This window comes from Rhodnius prolixus, unplaced genomic scaffold (genome assembly GCF_049639745.1).
Source record: "Rhodnius prolixus isolate KJV_2025 unplaced genomic scaffold, Rpr scaffold_8, whole genome shotgun sequence".
In the NCBI taxonomy this organism is placed as follows: domain Eukaryota; kingdom Metazoa; phylum Arthropoda; class Insecta; order Hemiptera; family Reduviidae; genus Rhodnius; species Rhodnius prolixus.
The window spans coordinates 37,872,936-37,894,589 of NW_027411593.1; the positions used below are offsets into that span (position 1 = coordinate 37,872,936).

Below are 21,654 nucleotides of genomic sequence, written 5' to 3' on the forward strand. Positions count from 1 at the left end.
ATATTTATATAATTTTTTTGATCGTTTAATATTTTGTAGTTCGCTCTGATATCTTAGAATAACATATGTATAGTCTGTCAACTTAGTTATGACACCTTAGATGCATTACTATATTCTGCCCTCAAGTCTCCTTGAGGATGTCTCTCTAAAGAGTTATAACTAAGTTGTAAACCTAATTAAACATTACAAAAAGCCTAAATCCATCCATAGAATACTAGTCAGTTTACCTTCTGTTGAACCTAAACTTTTGAAATTGAGTCCAGTAAATAATTAATCCATCCCTTCTCCATTACAAAATAAAGAGAAAATCTTTGTAAATGTAATATTTTATCGCAGCTTTGTGATAGCATGTTTCATTAATATCAAAGTCTGTAACCCGATTCAAATTTCAAAATAGAAACTAAATAACTAACACCTAAAGTCTACTTATTTCGATTTGAGCACTAATTTTGCTAAATTAGGTAATTCAATGATAATTTAAAAAGCGTCATCATTATATAAAATTGCATTAATAATTTTTATTTTTATTTTTTGTAAATATTTTATTTTTATTATGAGATTTTAGCTTAAACTATTTCCAGCATACGCATACTCGTAAAGATATCAATATGAAAGGTTAACAGTCCACCTTTCCAACTCTATAACACTTGTAATTAGATCTAAATTATCACTTTTATGGTCCTGTTTTTGCTTCTCAAATTTTGAGAATAATATCCTGCTTGGGAGACCAACACAGAAATAGAGGCAAAAAACAACTAGAAGATACCCACGAAATTTTTATTTTTTTAAAATTAAAAACGCACTGGCAGTTCATCTTATTAAAGGGTTGAAAAATTTGCTAGCTGTCACTCCTGGAGACTTCCAACACTTCTGAACTCGGTATCTGCAATAATAAGAAAACACAATTATTAGTAAAAATTATTTGCAAGATAACCAAACTGAGGATACTTAAGAAATATCTAAAAAAAAAAAGAAGCAAAAAAGATGATAACATGCATTACTGGAGGTAGAAGCAATTCCAGCAATAAGGTTGTAGCACCTTATTAGCTGTAGCATGAAAAATTACCTCACTAAAAATTAGTTCATGCCTGATTCATGCAATTAATTTACATTGGGGCCAATTTCAGTTATAAGTTTGGGGCAACTTTAGTTAAATTTGGGGCGATTTCAATTAAATTAGATTTTTTATCAAGCATTGCAATAAATAAGGGAGCAAACAATTCTTTTATAGATTTAAGTAAAATACCTTTATTCCCATCTAATTTTTATTGTAAAACTAAATTATCCTAAAATATTAATAAAAACAGTTAAATAGTAGCTAAAAGATTGATAATTAACGAAAAATACACTAATTAATACCAAGAATTAAAAGCTCATGCCTGTTGGAACAAGTCTCTTTGTCAGGCAGCTCTTTTTTCGATTTTAATTTGATAAAATTATGTAAAATAAGAAATTTTTATATTATCTTCTTTCTTTTTCATTATTACATTAATAACAATAAAAATTTGATGGGATATTTTCATAGTTAATTATAAAAATGAACTTACATAGCACCTACGATGTTGCCTGGACGAGATCACGAGTAAAAATGACAATATGGCCGTTAGTTACTATATGAGGTACAACATATGTGCTGCATTACAAATATTATTAAAAATTATTTAATTAGATTTAATTTCATGAAATAATGACTAAAAAGAAGTTTTCTAAACTTAAAATATTTTTTGTTATTTATTAGGGAATACTTTATGACGTCAAAAGCGGATGGTGAACATGTGTTATTTTTAATAATAAAATTGTTCCATCTAATTATCAATTTTTTCTTTTTACTTAAATTAGCCTAGTTTTAGTCTAAATTAATTTTTTGAATTGAGTTTTTAAGACGAAAATAGAAAGTTATTACGTGCGACTTTATTTTGGCGATTCTCGAAAATTAGCTTGATAGATTTCCTTTAAAATTGAAAATTTGGTTACGTTATAAACTATCAGTGATTGAACCATAAATTAAGTAAATGAGAACAGATCCGTATCTTAAGTACAGATTCACTAAGAGTGAAGGTCCAGAGTTGGTCTTCCATTCCAAAAACCTCTGAAATTATGCCTCAGAAAAAGGTTTTCAATAAAAAGAATAGAATATTATATGCTCAGTAATTGTACAAAGTCTAAAACAAATTGGTACAGTCGTTTTCGAGCAACCTTAAAACAAACCAGACAACTTTCGTATTATAGTATATTTGGTTTACTGAGAGAACAAAACACTTCTTCCGAACTGTTTTACATATCTGGTCACAATTATAAATCAGCTTATTACCATATATAACGTACGATATGACATAACACATAATGGTGCTACTAGATACATTACTATAGTATCCATCAACCAAAAGAGTTCAGAGTTGAAATTTTCGTAGGTACTTAATGGTACAACGTTAAAACGTACTTTAGATTGCATTTGGGCAATTAAGACAGTGAATTTCTAATCAAATGCCTAGAAAATCTTCAAACAGCTCTATGAGGCAGATAATGGAGTTGGACTACCACTCCAAAAACCTCTTGGAAATCATATCTCAGAAAATAGTTTTCAATCAAACTAATGAAGAATATGATATATTCAGTAATGGTACAAAGTTTAACGTAAATTGCTGCAGTAGTTTTCGAGAAACCATAAACAAACAAGACAACCTTCTTATCCACTAATCAAAAGTGATCTAGATCAAAATTTTAGTAATTATTTAATGATTCATCGTTAAAATGTTCGTTAGATTGTAAATTAACGCGATTAAGTTGGAAAATTTCTTTAAAAATTTATAGAATTCTTCCAACAGTTCACCTTTTAAATATCAGTGCCTCGTACGTTCATTCAATTCCACTATCTACTTTTGTTGTTCAATAAATTCTGTTCGACAAAATCAAACTTACAGAATGAATTTAAAGAATATAGACCGATGATTCGAACAATGCATCATTTTCAAGATAGTTTTAGTTTAATGATTATCAGTTCTTCCAGAAACATGTAAACCTATTTCTTCTAGTTGCTTCAATCAATTACCGTGATATAACGGTTATTCCACATAAATGGAAATCGTTCAGAATGTGGTTTGACAAGAAAGAAAAGAACAAGGCTGAGGGAGTGAAAAGCAAATGGATAAAACTATTTTCATTTACCTGTTTTCCAAGTGTCTAGCTCATTCGTGATGGATATCCATTTATGTATTGAGTTCGCTGAATTTTCTAGTAAGAATTTGCGGTTTTAAAACAATCTTAGTGAAGAATAAATATCAGCTTTTTCAATACATTATTGATGGTTGGTAGAAACTTGATAGCTCAAAAATTTGAAAAACACCCCGTTCTATTCAGATGCATTATAACAAGTGCTCAGTAAACTTGTTACAGATTATCATTGATCAAATCAATTTAACAGAAACATGAGAAAATATATTGGAACAAGACGGCTTAGTTTAGGGTCGGTACAGTTCTGGGAGGCTACAACTGATAACGATACTTAACCTGCACTGCTTAAGTAATTCAAGCTCTTATATATACATGTACACACATGCTTAGAATGAGTGAATTAATACCTTAAAATAAACTAGAAAATATTATTAAAGAGCAGAAATAATTGTGGTGAACAAAGTGCTAGCAAAGACTTAAAAATTAAAGTGGATGGCCCCACTCAATGGAGACATTTTTTGGTTTAGCAAAAGTTTTGCTTTATTTATTGAGGAATCTGCAAATTAAATACCTATCTTATGCACTCAAACTGTAGTTTGTCTTTCTCATTTTTTCTTAGAATTATAAATTACATTTTTTTTAAAGATTTTCTCCATATCATTACTAAGTTATATACTCCTTATCTTGAAAATTAGTCTGAACCTCCTTTGGAGAGATTTATTCCATTTATTTTTAATAAATTTGAACCATTTCACTCTTCAGTCAGTTTAGCTGGTGACCTTAAATTAATAACTCTTTTAAGGCAGCAAAAATAAATAAAATTCGTGGGAATACAGTAATTTGAACAAAAAAAAATTGTTTTATTCATCACAATCACAAAAGTTTTGTATTTTTCAACTTCCTCACCTAAAAATTAAAAGATTATAGTACATATATTTAAAAATAAATAAATATACATAACATACATGCCAGTTTTTAAATTTCTTTCATTCAATTTACTTTATTTTACAAATTTACTTAATTAGACAGCGTATAACCAAAAAAAAACTTATTTCACAATTTATAATACACAAAGTAATTTTATTAACAATCGTTATTTAGTATCATTTATTTTTTCCTTTTCCAAATAGCAATAAATTTGAACCAATAATTTTTAGAACTTAAAAATACTGATCGTAACTTTAGAAAGCAAAACAAATTAAAAATGCAATTAATATTTGATTTCTACATTAATTTTGTTTCTCAATTGTTGATACATGTTGAGATATTTATATGTTGGCAATAAAATTGACTAGTGTTATTTTTTCTTTCCTGTTTCTTTGTGCCTTATGCTCAGTTAAGACTCTCTTTACTTTTGAATGTATTCAATTGTGAAATTATTTAAATGCAATTATAAATATATATTTAATATATAAAAAAAAAAATTAGAATGTACTGTATTTCTTGGGCGATTTGTTTCTTAGAGAATATGATAGCCTTACAGTTTAATGTGCAACTAATTGGGATTGGTGGCAATTTCTAACTCATCAAAGTTACAGCATGAGATGGGAGTTTTTTTTTTTGTTAACCCAGATGGACTGCAGCAAAAGATGATCGGTTGTGAATGCCACTGTGTTGTAATGGCGCTGGTATTGCATGGTTTGTTGCTATTAGAGGTTGTGGTCGGACAGTTAAAATACGCTTTATATCCACCTTAATTGCTTTCTCTACTATTGCCAGACAATATTAGAATATCTAGATAGCAATTGTTAATCTAAAATCTTTGTGCAATTACCTGAGTTACAATTTCTTTGAACGAAAACGTTACAGATTTAAATGGACTAAGCAAGGTTTTAGATTGTATCCATGTGTGGGTACCCCTGCTTAATAACTTAATTACACAGGATTCCTCTTTAGATAAAAGAATATAAATGCTTGCACAAATAACGATTTATAGCTAACAAGTGTTAGTAAACTCACAACCAAACTCACCCACTGTTTACATTGCACATTGTTTACAATTGAATCTGGACGATCACATTCTCTGCACAAAACTGACAACTGAGAGAGCCGATCTTTCAGGTTAAATTTCGGAATGCAGCTAAAAGAAGTCTTAACCAATGAGCAAATTATCAGAACAACATATTTTCTAAGTTTAAAAAAATATTTTCATTAACAAAAAAAGAACCTAATCAAATTAATCATGACACAAAGTAGTAATCAATGATTTCTTGTGCTCTGATGTTATTTTTTTTTAAATAGTTATTTTACATAAGTGCATTTTTCCCTCATCCCCTTCTTTTTCAACATAATATTCTGGTTCCAAGATATTTTTAACAAAACTGAAAGAGAAAATTGTATTCAAGTATACTTCAAGTTTTAACAAACCAAAGTAATATATTTCTTTTATTATTAGAAAATATTAGTAGAAATACTTTAATATATAATATATATATTATATATTTTTTAATTAAATTAATAAAACTTTGTTTTACATTAATTAGTTATAAACTTGAAGATGTTTATAAGTAAAACCATGTTTCAGTATGCTGTCTATTTTTTTGTGGGGTTAATTTTTAATGGAATAGGGTCGCCAACTCTGAACAGATGCTAGGGCTTTCTTTAACCCTAGAATATGACTACCAACTGGAGTGGATGTTAGTTATGTAAATGTTGGACGTGGAAATGATAAACATAAGAAGACTATGGAATAAATGTTTAGAAGTAAAGCTTACTACTGTATTCAAACTACTGAGATAATATAATCACATCAATATACTCGCTTTTCAATAAATTGTAAACTGTGCAGTTTGAAAAATTAAATCTTCTTAGAGCGTTGCATAAATCTCGACTTAGGGATCCCTCATCCAGTTCTGCAACTCTGAAGAGGCCAGACAATAAAAACCCATCAGATGACTTGAGATGCTGACACACGAGTACTGAAATTGCATAGCTTAGGGCTCAACTGTTTAACGGAAACTCTAAGCTGCCTTATAGCTTCTTATTATAGGACTCCTGTTATCAGGAAATTCCTCAACTCCACCCGATTTGGAGAAGACGAGCCATAAACTAAACTAAGACAAAGTTCCGAAGAACACCCGAAGAGCTGGCAACCTCCAATAATACAAAAAAATTAGAACCAGAATACAAAAAAATATTTTCCTGTGGTATTCTTTGTTTGATTCAATACCATATATCATTGAGAAAGAAAAAATTAAAGTTAATAATTAAACTATTTAGTAAAACAACTAATTTGTTTTGTTTTTAAAAATTATTTAAATGACACAATCTATTTTGCATTTTTTTTACGATAAACATGGATGGAAAAGATATTTATACGCCAAAAAACCAATTGATAAAAAAAAGAAACAACGAAGTAGTGGAGAATCTTTTACTTACAACAAATACATAACTTAAATTCTTTTAGCACTATCCATTTATCTTTCGCTCGCTCTAAGAATAAAACTCAATATGAGTCAAAAAAATTTCTTACTAAATAATCCCTGTGTTCCTCATTTTGGACCAATTATATTCTGCGATTGAAGGTTATTATTATTTCTTTCAATTTTAGGCTTAGGAGAAAAACACGATCACAATATCACAGGAATCCTTCTTACTTTCTCTTTTTCCATTTCAAGAACAAATTAAAGAAATAAGTTTCAATATTTCTTTAATATATAAATTTTTTTGTTTGAGTATTTATTATTATTATGGAAAAATATGTTTTCTACTAAAAATTTTCAAAAGATATTTTTTGTTTATATAAGTATTAATTATAAAAATACTGGATGAAACTTTTCTTAAAATGTTAATTTAATTTTTTCAGTTAAAAGGTGAAAAATAATCAGTTTCATTTGTACAAAAAGTAAAATTTATTTTTTTTTAATTAATAATTAAAAGCTTAAACTTAAGTATTCACTAAAAAAATTTTGGACTACTCAATTTATTTACAAAATATAATTTTTTTTTAATTTTAAATATTAATCTCTTTCTTATATGTTTAATCCATTTCACAATTCAACAACAAATTGATGTCGTAAACCTTATAATTTTACTTTAAGGTACCTGTCCTAACATTTAATTACACAAAATTTATGAATAAAGATTTTTTTTGTTTTCTTGAGGAATGATTTTTTTTTTTAAAAGAAAAAAAGAAAAATTACCTCTTACGTCACAATTTACTTCGAGAGAGAGAGAAAAAAATACTTTGTGAAAAGCCAATTACATCTTTTTCTAAATTTAAAATCAAATAAGTTTTAAAAAAGTAGTGTTTACTTTTTCATATCACAATTTGTTTTTAATTTCTTTTTCTTATTCATTCATATATATAAAAGAAAAAAGAAAAAAAACAATTTATACAATTAGGAGAAATTACGATCGTCAGTAAACGTAAATCTGTTTCAATTGATCCCTTATTTCGGCCGGTATTGTATAGACCTCTTGTTGTGGTTTCTTCTTCACTAAACGTCTCCACTTTCCACGCAGATTCTTTCGGAAACCTTTACACTCTGTGGTCTCCTCACAAGGTAGATTTGTATGTACCAGCCTCGTCTATGATAACAAAAAAGAAAAATGGCAGAGATTAGTATACACAGTTGTTACAGAGGTGAACGATGGTGTACCCATTTCTTTTATATTCAAACAAAACCCTAATGGGATCTTTATCCAACATTTTTGTAGGTTCAACCAAAAGGATAGGGATATTTGCTGTTGGTAGTTATGAATGACCCACTTTATAGTAACATATAGTAAAATTGCATACAGTTTTTGGCTAGTTGCCCCTTTTTTCCCCCCCTCGCCCGCCTTCCTTCTACTATGAACTTGAAATGTTCGCAGACCGTGAAAAGCTGTTTGAGGCCAAAACAAAATTAAAAAAAACTTCCGCCCTCTTATTAACATGAATGAAGGTAGCAGATGATTCATTCTCGCTATTTTTTTTTATACCTAGTTAAATTTGCACCTTGAATATTATACTTGGAGGTACGGCGTTAAGAAATAAGATCATATTTTATTGTTCTTTACGTTCCAACACAAAAAGTTTAAGGTGAGACTCCGAACGAATAAAAATAAAATAAGAAATTTAATTGTGACTAGACTGAACTTGATGGGACAGTTCGGCAAAGAAGAAGAATGGTTTCTATTTCTGCAAGGGGAGTTCAGTTCTCTGACTAGGGATAGGGAATCACCCAGTGCTGCATCCTTATCCCAGTAGTTTCCCCAAATAAAAGGGTTTGATCAATGTGCAGATGGTAGATATCCAGTAGCTTGGAACGAGCCCAGATTCATTGCCAACCTAGACCATTTACATCCAACTATTTTTGAAATCTCTTTTAAGGGATTTGACAGACCCATTCCATACATTCATATTTAAATGAATGTTGGGGGCACTTAGGCCAATGTTTTTTATGTACCTGACCTCAACTCACCAAACTCGCCCATCCATTGTGACCAGAGGTATTCAAGTATGGTGGCTATAGATTTTAAAAGGTCCTGGAATGATTGTCAGTCCCGCTTCATGGGGTAGAAAACTTCTACTAAGCTTCAATCCAGGAGAGTCTATAATCTCTTACATAGCATTTAAAAAACAATCAACTAATTATTCAATTTTTTACCCACAAATATTTTATAATTAAACTAAAAATCTCATTTCACAAAAGTTAAACCTTGAAATAACGAAAAAGCAAAATTACAAACAAAGGGAACAGTACTAAACGTTCTCCTTTAGAAATCAAAAGGTACCCCACCCCTTCGTCCTTTACAGATCATTCAGCAGCCCTTCTAATACTTCACTATACAGTTACCCTCACACAGCTTCAAGATTTCAAGGGCAACGCACATAAAGTAGATTAGAAAAGAATAGTTCTATCGTGAGAACTCAGTTTATAATATCTTAACGGTTTTTATCTTTTATGTACTACTAATATTATTATGGGTGAAAATACAGGTTTATTCAAACTATCTAACCAAATAAAGGTGACCTACATATACAGTTAATTTGGGGCACTTTTTCTTTATAAACAAGCAATTTTAGTTACAGTGGGGAAACCTTTGTTACATCCTACAGGTTCATTCTAGGTTTTGTTTGATTTGAATTAACACAAATTAATTTTTTTAGTTAAAAATTATCAATGAAAAAGGCCAAATTAGTATGCTACTAAAATTTATGAATGATTTAAAAAAAAATAGAACTACCGTATAATTTAAATATTCCACCAAACATAAAAACAAAAGTTTATCATATAAACCAAGCATTGATTTAACTAATGTTATTTTGACCTTAAAACATACATATTTCTTTTTTAAAAAGTCTGCTCTTGAAAACACAAAATACTTTGAAATGAATTATTAATAGTTCTAACCTATAAAATCTCAACTAAACTTTAGTTTACTTTAATATTATCCAGAAATAATAAAATGGGTAAACATCAATTGCAAGAGTAATCATTGTTTAGAGAATTTTAAGAAATATCTGAGCAAGTAAATGTGGCTGAACTGGTTGATGTACTTTGATCGAAAACCAGTAGTTGGGAATCTATGCTTGAATATAAACAATATATATATTCAAGCTTTCTGATTGATTATTAGATTGATTCATACAAACTCAGAGTGATTTATTTTATTTTTCAGCACAGGGAATCCAAAATCTTTATTTACGATGCAAAAATAATGATAACAATGACAAGAGAAATTGAAATTAGTTACTCCAAACGAGATTATGATACTCTGAATATATATTTTGCAAAATTTTGGATGATTTTTAATCTTAAAGAGTTCTCAAGTAAATTGGATTCAGAACAAACTTATGATCAATAAAATTAACTGAAATTCCTTTTTAAATTTTAATTTGTCCTTGTTACGCATGCTTGGTTTATTGTTTTTTTATAAATTATTAAGTTGACTTGAGACTCACCTGATCGTTATTGGTGGCGATGCTCAACTGTGAGGAGTTTGAATAGTCTGAGTACCTCCAAAGAAATGGCGGCGGTTCCATCTGTTGTGGCTGTACAGCTGGTTGTTGTTGCGGCGGTACAGTCGTGGTTATGGTAGCGGCCACAGATCTTATTTCTGTATTATTATGGTTTATGTTGGAATTATTATTGTTGGATACCACTGTACTGTCTTCACGTTTCCTCAGCTTACTGGAAACCAATCGTACAGAGATTAGTGATCCATTTATCTTCAAGGAACTTCTAAGGACTCCACAATTGAAACGACTACGAAAACTGTTTGTTTTCTCATCTTTTTTTGTTATATTATTATTGTTATTTGGATAAGTTATCACACCGCCAAAGCTGACACTTTTGGTAGACATCTTTTTTTTTTTTACTTTTTAAAGACTAAAGTTTGCACTAAAACAAATAGTTTTTACCCTTCTTTTTATAGACTAAATAAATAAAGACGAAGCGACTTGTTTTATTCGTTTCTTTGGTTTTTTTATATCACAGACTTAAGTTCAGTTCACTCTCTACTCATCACAAAACAAACGCGAACACTATGTAGAGTTTTCTTCTTTTGGAAAAATTAATAAAGTTTAATTTTTTTTCCAAAAAAAAAAAATTTTCACAGCACACAACACTTGGAACTCTGTATAATAGTAGACACAATTCTAGTTTTTTAAGAACAAACTGCGAATATCCAGTTGTGCGCGTAGAGAGTGAACAAGATATGAGCCTTATGACTCCGTCTCAATACCACCATTTGAAGTATAACACGGACTAGTTAACAATTGAGGTTCACCTAGAGGTAGGGATGCTCTTATATAGACTAGCCATACTATCCCCACTACATGATTATAGCGCCCCCACTTCAACCCGGTGTGTCTGTCTTAACGTATTTCACCAACATAGATGTACTAACAACCGCTTAGAGGAGGGGAGGGGGGCAACCCTGGACGGTTAAATAGGTAAAAAAAAAAAAACGCGCCCCCACTCTCTGTCGTTTTTACACACAAATTACAATTCGCAAAGGTGGTTTTCCCATGAACAATAAGCGATTCCATAGAAATTACTGTTTTCTATTTAATTCTATTTGACTATTTTTAGCATCAAAATGAGGTGGAAATATAGCATCATGCTTTCCTTTTTGAAAATCCCAGTTTAAGGAAAACCATTTTTCTTTTTTTTTGGCATAAAATGTTTCCCCATTACATAATTACTACTACTCGTTCTGTGCAGCACCATTTCTGATAACCATCCAACTGCAAAGTTTGGTAATCACACATTACAGAAATGTTAGAACCGTACAGTATACCGACTCTGGGCACATTAGAGGCGAGTTTATCTTCTCCAGGCTCCTTAAGAAGAAGACACAAAAAAAAAGCCCTACCTTGAAGCCCTTTAGAGTGAAATCTTGCCTCTAAATTTACCCCTTAAATAAAAAGGGCCCTTATATGATTCAAATAAGTAAGATCCTCTAGCTGTACCCAATTGGGACACACCAATTTTGAACAAATTCATTAGAACTTCAAAAACAAAAACAAACAAAGCGGAAATGGAATAAGTAAACTTTTTATTTTATTGTAAAAGTTACTCATTATAATGAACACTACTACTACGTTTATTGAAAATATTTTTTGCTGCTCATGTGTGTAGGTAAGATATTGTAAACTAAATAAATGATTTAAAGAAAAAACAACCTCGACTTGCTTAGTTTTGTGTGTATTCAATCTAACCTTTAATATCTACATTTATTTACTGATTTATTATTTCCGATGTAAATTTTATAACCATTTATAAAGCGTTTTATTGAGCGGATATTAATTTCTTTTAAAGCTTTTGCACCCAGATAGCTCCAACATTAAACATCTTTTATTCTCATTGCAGTGAATTCGATAAAAAAGAGATTTATTTTTACTCTAAAGTACCTATACACCTTCTAGCCAGTTAAGATGAACTACAACGCCCATATTTCCAAATAATGAATGATCATTTTATAAAGTAATAATAGAATTTATATTTAAATATGGTTTGAAATCAAATTGGTAACAGAAGGAGAGGTGACTAGTTACCCAACCAAAACACAGTCTGTACGTTTTTGTTTCACTATAGGTAACCTTTAATATTTTACAAGCACTCTAAACAATAAACAGCTATTTTGTAAACAATACTAAACTCGCATTATATTACTTTACAGAGAGTGATAAGCAATAGTGTTTTCGTGAACTCTAATAAAATAAATATAACTAACTATCAACTAACTATTCATCGCTAAAGATTTTTTTTTTAAAAAAGGTAAAAATTATAAAAACTAAACTTACATTTGACTTCCATTTAGTTCTACCATTAAGAATTTTAAAAACAGTAAATAAGTAGCATCATTGGTTTGGAAATCTGCTGAACAGTTCAACATGATTACAGTCAAATCTCTACACACTGGAACTGTTCTCTCATTTTGGGGCTTATAAAGCTACATATCTACCACCCCAAACTAAATGAAATCGTTATCTAAACGATAGCTGCTGCAGCGGTAATTGTACACCGTACGTTTGACGTCACAATGAGATATTGTCCAAGATTTGTGATGAAAACTGCTATAAAGATTTAATCATTATTATTATTTGTGTAAATAAATTACGTATATTATAACGAATTATAAAATGAAATTTTATGTTTTACTTATTGTATATTAATTGATTTTTACTTATTTCCGTTCAACAGAAAGTTGGTCCAATTGAATCCAATTCGGATTCGATATTTTAGTTGCCACCGAAAATAGATGCTTTAAGGAATCGTTGGAATCATTTTCGTGCTCAAAAAAATTAAAAAAATAAACAGTCGCCTTTGTAAATACGAGGGTCGTTTGAAAAGTCCGTGCAAAGTCAGAGAGATAGCACCACTGGCGCGTATCGAGGTTATGTTTAGTTAGAAGCATCTCTTGGAAGAACACACACCAAGTTTCAGCCAGATCGGTCTATTTCTTTGTGTTTGGCATTCGTTTGAATCGAGGAAGTCGAGTGATTTTCAAAAAATGGACGAAAAAGTATTTCGTGTGTTGATTAAACACTACTTTACGAAAGGCAAAACGCCTCAGGAGACTAAAGAGAAGCTTGATAAACATTATTGTGACTCTGCACCTTCGATTAGAACAGTTTATAAGTGGTTTCAAAATTTTCGGAGTGGCCATATGGGCACAAGTGACGCTGAACGTTCTGGACGCCCTGTTGAGGTTACTACTCCAGAAATCATTGATAAAATCCATGATATGGTGATGGATGACAGAAGAGTGAAGGTGCGTGAGATTGCTAGTGCTGTGGGCATCTCGAATGAACGGTACATAATATTTTGCATCAACATTTGGACATGACAAAGCTATCCGCAAGATGGGTGCCGCGATTGCTCACGCTTGACCAAAAACGAAATCGTGTGAAGTGTTGCAAGGACGGTTGCAGCTGTTCCAGAAGAATCCGCAGGACTTTAAGCGTCGTTTCGTCACTGTGGATGAAACATGGATACATCACTACACTCCTGATACCAAAGAACAATCTAAACAATGGGTTACCAAGGGGGAATCTGCGCCAAAAAAGGCGAAGACCGTTCCTTCGGCCGGAAAGATTATGGCGACTGTCTTTTGGGATTCGCAAGGAATAATCCTCATCGACTATCTGGAAAAGGGTAAAACTATTACAGGTGCATATTATTCATCGTTATTGGACCGTTTGAAAACCGAGCTGCAAGAAAAACGCCCACGATTGGCCCACAAAAAAGTCCTTTTCCATCACGACAACGCACCAGCTCACACCTCAGCAGTTGTGGTCGCAAAATTAATGGAAATAGGGTTCCAACTCGTTTCACATCCCCCCTATTCTCCAGACTTGGCTCCCTCGGACTACTATTTGTTCCCCAATATGAAGAAATGGCTGGCGGGAAAAAGATTTTATTCAAACGAGGAGGTGATTGCAGAAACGAATGGCTATTTTTCAGACTTGGACAAATCCTATTATTCGGAAGGGATCAACAAACTAGAGCAGCGTTGGACGAAGTGTATAAGCCTAAAAGGAGACTATGTTGAAAAATAAAAAAGGTTTACCCCAAAAAATTAAGTAGTTTTTATTTTTGCAAGGACTTTTCAAACGACCCTCGTAGCTATTTCCGACTGAAACATTTTGATAGCTAAGTTATAGGCGAATTTCGGAACTTGGTGGGATCCATTCTAAATACAATTTAAATTTGAAGCGTCCAGTTATTTTTCGTTTCCGTTTTAATTTCAATTATTTCTTTCTAATTCAAAAAAACAGTTTCAAAACTGAGTCACAATGATTACCTATTATTAATGTAGGAATTTGGTAGAAAACCTAGAGAATTGTAGAAATTCTATCCCATTATTAAATTAATACTAAATAAAATATTTAATATGAGACACGTAAAAAAATTTAGAATACAAGGGGGCCTTGTTTTTTAGTCCAAAACAATTTTATCAGTGAATACATGCTCAATCGTATTCAACAAGTGTGATTCGATTATCTAGGCCTATCTTTTAGTTTTTATTTAGAAATAGACGAACCATCAAACAACCGTTTAATTCTAGATTTCTAGACCTCGAATTCTGTTTTTATTTCGGCGTCAATCTCACGTACCTTCAAAATAAAACTGTATAAACAAACTATACCAACCAATAACGAAAAGGTTATTTGTGGAGTGAAACAAATGTAATTTTTTTCTTCTATATTTTGAGAAATCTCTTTTGAATTATGTTTCGAAACCTGTTCATAATTAGTGTAACAATGTTTCAAAAGAGAATTCATTCGGGTTTCTTGGCGTAGGAAACTGGTAGAAACGGAAAAATCTCTTTTCAGTAAAATTATATTTAAAGAAAACTGGACGTTCAATATATTGACATGAGCTCGATGTTTTTTTTTGTTTTTTTTTTATCGCAGAACGTTAAATATAATATGCTGCACCAAATGGTCCATTTAGATGAAAGAAGAATAATTATCCCCGTACAACAGAGACAATAAAAGGAAATGTTTAAAAATAAATAAAGAAAACAGACAGCTAGGTGGTCTAGGAGCTCGACTTAGCAGAAAACTTGCAGCTCAAACTAGCACAGATCTCACAACAGAGTTCCCTTTTCTTTATAATCGAACAATGAGCACTTTCTCCCAATGATTCTCCGAAAATTTAACAAATTTCCCAGCCATAAAATTCTTCCTCAAATTGGAAATAAAGCAATGAAATATGTACAAGAAAAAATATATTTTATTATTTAAGGTCAAATACTCGTATATAATTTTTTTTTAGAGCGAATAAATAATTATAATAATAGAAACTATTAATAATAATAAAATCCAAACTAATTTAAAGAATTTAAAACATTTAAACGATTTAAAAAGTACGACAAAATACAATTTTTGTATCAGTAGAACATAATGTTACAGGAGCTCATGCAAGAATATAAAGGAGGTATTTCGCAACTATTACTAACACTATAAAAACTACGACTATTTAAATCAGTTTACTGTTAATTTTGATAATAATTTTGTTATCTACACTAAGAACTATTACTTAGGCCTTGGTGTTTTACCACTAAATTGTAGTAAAAAAATACATGTATATATATATATCACAAGATAAACAGGGGAAGTTTTCTCCGCATCCCTCACCAACTCTTTTTTTAAAGAACCCTATTTACATATATTTAGGTTTTTTTGGGGCCACTAAAGCCAAGTATTTTCTTTTAAAAGGATATTTAAGGAAGAGGATATTTTCAGCTAGATGAAAATGAATGTTTACTCTGGAAGAATATTCTATTAAAAGAAGGAAATATTCCTTTAAAATTGGGACATTGTGACGTCGAAATTATAATATACGTAATAGTGAGAAAAATCAATGAACCACCCACCCTTGCCGAAATCCTTTCTGACGTAACATCTAGAACAAATACTGCTTCACAGTTATGCTTAATTTTTATGACTAGTAACAAATATGACTAAATTTAGTTCTTTTAATTGATAACTTCTTTACGCAAATAAAAAAAAGAAGATTTTTAACCGTCAAGTCCTGAATTTAATATTATTCGTTATTATTCAGATGTTTACTTCACGCAATCTTAATTATTAAAGGAGTTTTTATTTGAAATATGATGCAATAGTTCTTTTTTTTAAAGTTGTGATATCTAATTGGGAACCAATCTCAACATTAGCTAATATCAAAGAAACCTTGCTGTGATGCCGAGTGTAAAATAACTGCAAAATCAAACTAACCCTTCAAGATTGCTGCAAGGAATTAGCAAGTACAAGAATCTACAGAAAATGTTAATCATTTGAAAATTCTGATGGACTAAGTATTTGAAATGGTAATTACTAAACTTTGAAATGGTATTTTTCACTGCAGAGAAAAGAATAACCAACCATTATTTCCTAAGAAGAGCCATTTAAATTCCAAAAAGCTCTGGAAAAATTACCTCAAATAGTTCAATGTGAAGAAAAGTTTAAAGGAAATCGTTGAAAAGAAAAAATGAAAGAAGGAAAATCCATTCGGTAATATACTATTTCCTGTTGTGGGTCAATTGATAGTAAAGTCGACTCCCCTGGTGGGATCTAATAGAAGTAATAAGTTTTCTTGGTATTATTATCCATAATATTACCTTGCCTTATTTATAAAACAATATGAAAGTTCTAGATAAGAATAATTAAGAAAACAAAAAGGTGAACAGCTAGAAGGATTAATTTATAAAAATTGAAATCGCAAAATGACGAATAATGAGGGGAAAATATTAAATATGAAACAAAGATCGATTGAAGTTATTTGTAAAAGATACGATGTACTGAGAGGCTATTTATCAGATATACTAAATCATAGTCTACAATATCGATTGTAGTAAATTAAGTCCACAATATGAATATCTATTGTACAGTTATATAAAAATCTAATCTGCCTTATCTCCTTTTTATTTGTTCGTTATCAATTAATTTGTTCAATTTAAATCCAAAACACTTTTCAATCCATATTAAACTGTCTCAAGTGTTATGGCTTTGTGTTTTTATAACAGCTGTAATCAATAATAGATCAATTACAAGAATGCTACGATAAAAGCAGATGAAATTAAAAATAAATTAAAATTTTACTAACTTATTAATTTTTTTTAAATGTATTTTTCGGGTAATAAAAAGTTCACAATATCGTCACAGATGGTTGCAAAGGTTGGATACTGATAAGCGTACAGCTTCTTTGGAGTGGTGAAGAAGGTCTTATCAGGAACAAGGAGGTTATCATTAGCAATGGACAGCAGCGGAAGTTGAAATGATCCTCTGGAGAGGATTGATAAAAAGATAAAAGCTTAGCTGGTGATGTCTTCGAGAGTGTTGAGATCTCAGGATATTAGAAGTGAGACTGAGAAGTTCAAAAAATTGAGAAGGTTCTACAAGGAGTGTATAGCCACCACAGAACCTCTGCCACTATAATTTTAAACGATGAGCTCTTAAAGATAAACACTTATCAGCTGAAAGGTGTAGCCAGTTTCAAATAATAAGAATATAAACCCATAATTCAAAAAAGAAAGAAATAATTTTTAACAATTTCAAAACTTAAAATGTTATGGCCTTAATAAAATAATTATAATAACTAATAATAGGCCTAAATTGTAAACAATAATAGAGAGGAAGGTTAATAATGATTTTCAAAATGGCTCGCATCAATACTATTAAACAATAGTATGAATGCCCACACCTATATATGCATTATTTGAACCAGGAAGTTAGAGTTTGTAATTGTTTATACATTTTAAAAAATAACAGGAAATAATAAATAAAAATAAAATAATACGAGTTTTAAAAATCATTAAACTTATCGCCAAATTTTTAAACTATTCCGTTTTAAATAAACAATGGTGTTTTCGATGTTCTCTAAATATTTACGCACTTATTATATCGATATAAGTTTCACTTGCACTGTAGGACATGATTAATTGAAATAAACTAAAAAACGTACAAAACTAATAAGTACACAAAAGTTGAGCTTTACTAGAAGCTTCAAAACTTTAAATTCCATCATGAGACGAGAAGTAGGGATGAGTTAAAAATGTTATATTAGTGCAATATGCAGTTTTACAATCTAGCAATTAACAAGTATAAAATGCGTTTAAAAAGAAAAAAAGTGGAGGCTCGAACATCGAGCATTATATTATATGAGACATTCGTGGGAATACCAAAGCCTGTAGCCACGATAGCCGAGTGGGTAAAAGCACAGCCCAGAAAGCAAAGAAAGTACTGTAGTAGTAGGTTCGATTCCCCGGTTTAGGCTTTTGATTTTTATCTAATAGTTTAGTAAAGAAAAGTCTCACCAAATATATGTATTTGATGGAAGCAATGCATCCAAATAAAAGCACATTGTTAAAAAAAATAATAATAGAATAATTCAATAAAAAATATTAATAAATTAAAAAACTGGAGGAAAAGATTTCACCAATTTAACAAGAGAATGGAGTTGTCCGCCGCTCGCCACCTGGCCATCTCAACACTCGAACTAAAGTTAATTAATTGAATAGAACTAACTACTGGTATTATTGATGCTGATTAAATCATATCAGGTACTGAGCGAACATATATCTGAGTGGGGGCAGAAAATGATTTGCAATTATGTAATATATTTATAATAATATATACTTAACGAAGTTATCTTCAATTTTGGATGGTTTACTTGAGTCGGCCGTTAGTATAAGTGTGTGATAAGATAAAATTACAAGCTGGGGTAACCAATAAACTACTTCAATTATAAGGTAATAATGCGCCGATAATTACCGTGCGGATTTTATTACTCTCCCTAGCTCGGAGGAGAGCTCTTATCTTTTATTTACTATAACTGGTAAAGAGAGTTTTTTTAAAAAAGGTAATTAAAAAGATATGCAGCAGGTCTGATTGGCGCCTCTGATTGGCTGTTTACCAGGTGAATATTAAATCTTGATTGGCTATATACGCCAGTCTTTTAAGTGAGCTCTTTACATTGGCTCAAATATAGGAATTGAATAAGCCAATAAATTTCCAGCAGACAGGGCTGAAATCTCCAAAATAAAGGATAGAATTATGTAAGATAAAGATAACCAAGAGTAGCTGTTCCAGAAATTGGTTCTTCGAGGAACAAATGAAACTTAGGCTCTGAAGATGAGCTAGTACTTAGGTGGAAAGCTTGGCCAATTATGCTTGAAATTGGCAATTAATTTTCCTTCCTTTAAATCAGATTTGTCTTTTTACTTAGGTGAAACGAATCTCCAGGCAGAACTGTACAGCACAAATTCTCCTGAAAGAAGAAAGGCTGGCGATATCTAAAGCGTGATGGAGTTATTAAAACTATGGTTGTGTGCATCTGTCTGTAACCAAACTGATGGCCAGTATTGTTGGAAGTTTCAAGGCCGGTGAATGATTCCATTTAAGCAAGTGACTTTTTCAAGGATTTTGGACACGACCAGGAGAAAACTTATTTACCCAGCAGGAAACTAGGATCTAGTAAATGTTTTCTAAGATTCGTAATCACTTTTTTGATCAAAGGTTTTCTTTAAGGAAAATTCACGAAGGAAATATAACAAAAATTTACGTTAAAACGGAAAAAGATTAGAAAAAGAAGATACTCGTACACTTTCCTCAATTTAATAAATTATATCTGAGACCAGCTTTTCCACAGGTTTTTCCAAATTCATGTGCTTTTATTGATGCAAGAAACTAGGGAACACGTCATACTTAATAAAAATGATTATATAAAAAGACCAATAGAGTTGCTTATAAGAAATAGGAAATTGAAAGTATTCCAAACACGAAAAAGAATTCGCAAGGCTAAGTTTAATATTACTTTGTTATCACAAATTAGAACATTCATATTATTTGTATGAATCATAATTGTGAGAACAGTTATTAAGTTGTGAGCAACAGGTGACGCAATTAAGTTCTATTTTTAGGGAAAATTTTCAAGAATGGAACTAGAGAGTCGGTTAAGAGACGTTGCGATTGGTAATAAATTGGTTGCGTTTAAAAGGTTTGCAGGAATAATGGGGCTCAAAATTCCCTAAAAATTTTCTTCATTTCAAAATATTGCCAACATTTGGAACTGTAACTCTTAAAAAGATAGTTTGCTTAATAATATTGCCTTTCCAGAATAATTGGTGAAGAATCGATAAATGAAAGAATAAAGGATTCACTCAATGCGAAATTCCAAAAAAAGTCCATAATAAATTTTGACAAGGACACCAAACTTTCTCTTGCTAGTTTCTCATGTAAGAGAGAGTACTAATTCTCCGGTAAAATACACACAAAATTTTCTCTTAAGAATTTGAATTATTGGGCGAAAAGAATGTCAGGAGATTAACTCAGCTAGTGAATTTTGAAGGAGTGAAAAATGAGATAAAGGAGGAGAATTAATGAAAGGTGAATTCTCTTCACAGATTTAATGAACCACACTCTGAGAATGGATGAAAATCCGAAGCTTGGAATCCGTGTTGGATAGTTGATACAAACTCAATCCCTTCCAAACTGGAGAACACTAAGATATCCAAGGGAAGGGATTAGCTATGGGTTAGAGTATTGGATTCCCACGCGGAGGTCCCGGGTTCGAATCCAGCTGCTGACCCTTAGATTTCCTCTTCCTAGGAGCTTCTTACAGCTCATTGTCCGATGATGGACATGTTGCCTGCAATGAGAGAACGCTGTCCGAAGTGCACCGTGCCCCAATAACCTCAGATGTTGACGCGCCTTAGATCATTAAAGAAAAATAAATAAATAAGTAAGATATCCAAATAACCCACGTAGATTCATGTTAAGGACATCAGAATGTTGCATAAATTGTCCAAGTTTTAATTTGACTACCTGCAATAAAATACAGAATGCAGTTTATTGCATTGATCCCCCCCCCTCCGAGGGCAGACTCTTATCTACTATTTACTTAAAAATAATATCCACAATCCAGCAACTTGTGAAACTTTTACACCCACACTAAAATATTCCAACGTAGAATGTTTTATCAATTCATAAACGAGACCATTACAGACTGATAAAAGCTGAGACCGCCTTGAATTGTAACAAGCTGGCGTAATATCGTAATATAAATGTTGGATGGTGACGCATTTGTAAGGGTTTTGTTTTCTCTCAATCATAAATCCTAACTTCGTATAAAATTTTCTTGAATGATTCCTTGAAATTGAATCATTTCTGCAAAACTTGTATGAATCCAAGGATAAAAAAAAAAATGGCAAAAGAAGTTAGGAGGTTAAGATTCTAGGGCAAGGTCTCTCCTGTTTTGATCTCTCAGTTCTGATAACCAAAGTAGGGGCGGGTCCAGTGGTCAAGAGCGTGGCTTTCTAAGTGGGAGGAGATCTCTAGTTCGAATCCTGCGTATGACTACTTTTTATTTGTTAGAAAAAAATTGTTTTTTAGTAAAAGTATGAGCTTCCGTCCCTGTCAATGACTCTTAATTGGTTGCTGGACGTTTAGCCCCGCCTTAAAAAAAGTAAGTGATTACTTTATATGACCAAAGTAAGCCACACAAAGCTATAAAGCTCATACTTCGTGCTTCTTTTTTTTTTTGG

The 21,654-nt window shown here is 31.2% G+C and overlaps 1 protein-coding gene across 5 annotated transcripts in view; it reads right to left on the reverse strand.

The window, feature by feature from the left end:
- Positions 1 to 763: 763 nt before the first annotated feature.
- Positions 764 to 21,654, reverse strand: part of LOC141451422 (uncharacterized) — a 395,982-nt gene continuing 375,091 nt past the window's right edge. For 2 of the 5 annotated variants that reach the window (XM_074122792.1, XM_074122796.1), the window contains 4 exons: positions 10,061 to 10,289; positions 3,166 to 7,701; positions 1,548 to 1,633; positions 764 to 883 (listed from right to left, as the gene is read on the reverse strand). In XM_074122792.1, the coding sequence (XP_073978893.1) occupies positions 7,531 to 7,701; positions 10,061 to 10,289 (400 nt within the window). In that variant the 3' untranslated portion in view covers positions 764 to 883; positions 1,548 to 1,633; positions 3,166 to 7,530. The remainder of the gene's footprint in view (positions 884 to 1,547; positions 1,634 to 3,165; positions 7,702 to 10,060; positions 10,290 to 21,654) is intronic. The other 3 variants (XM_074122795.1, XM_074122793.1, XM_074122794.1) reach the window with 3 other exon arrangements.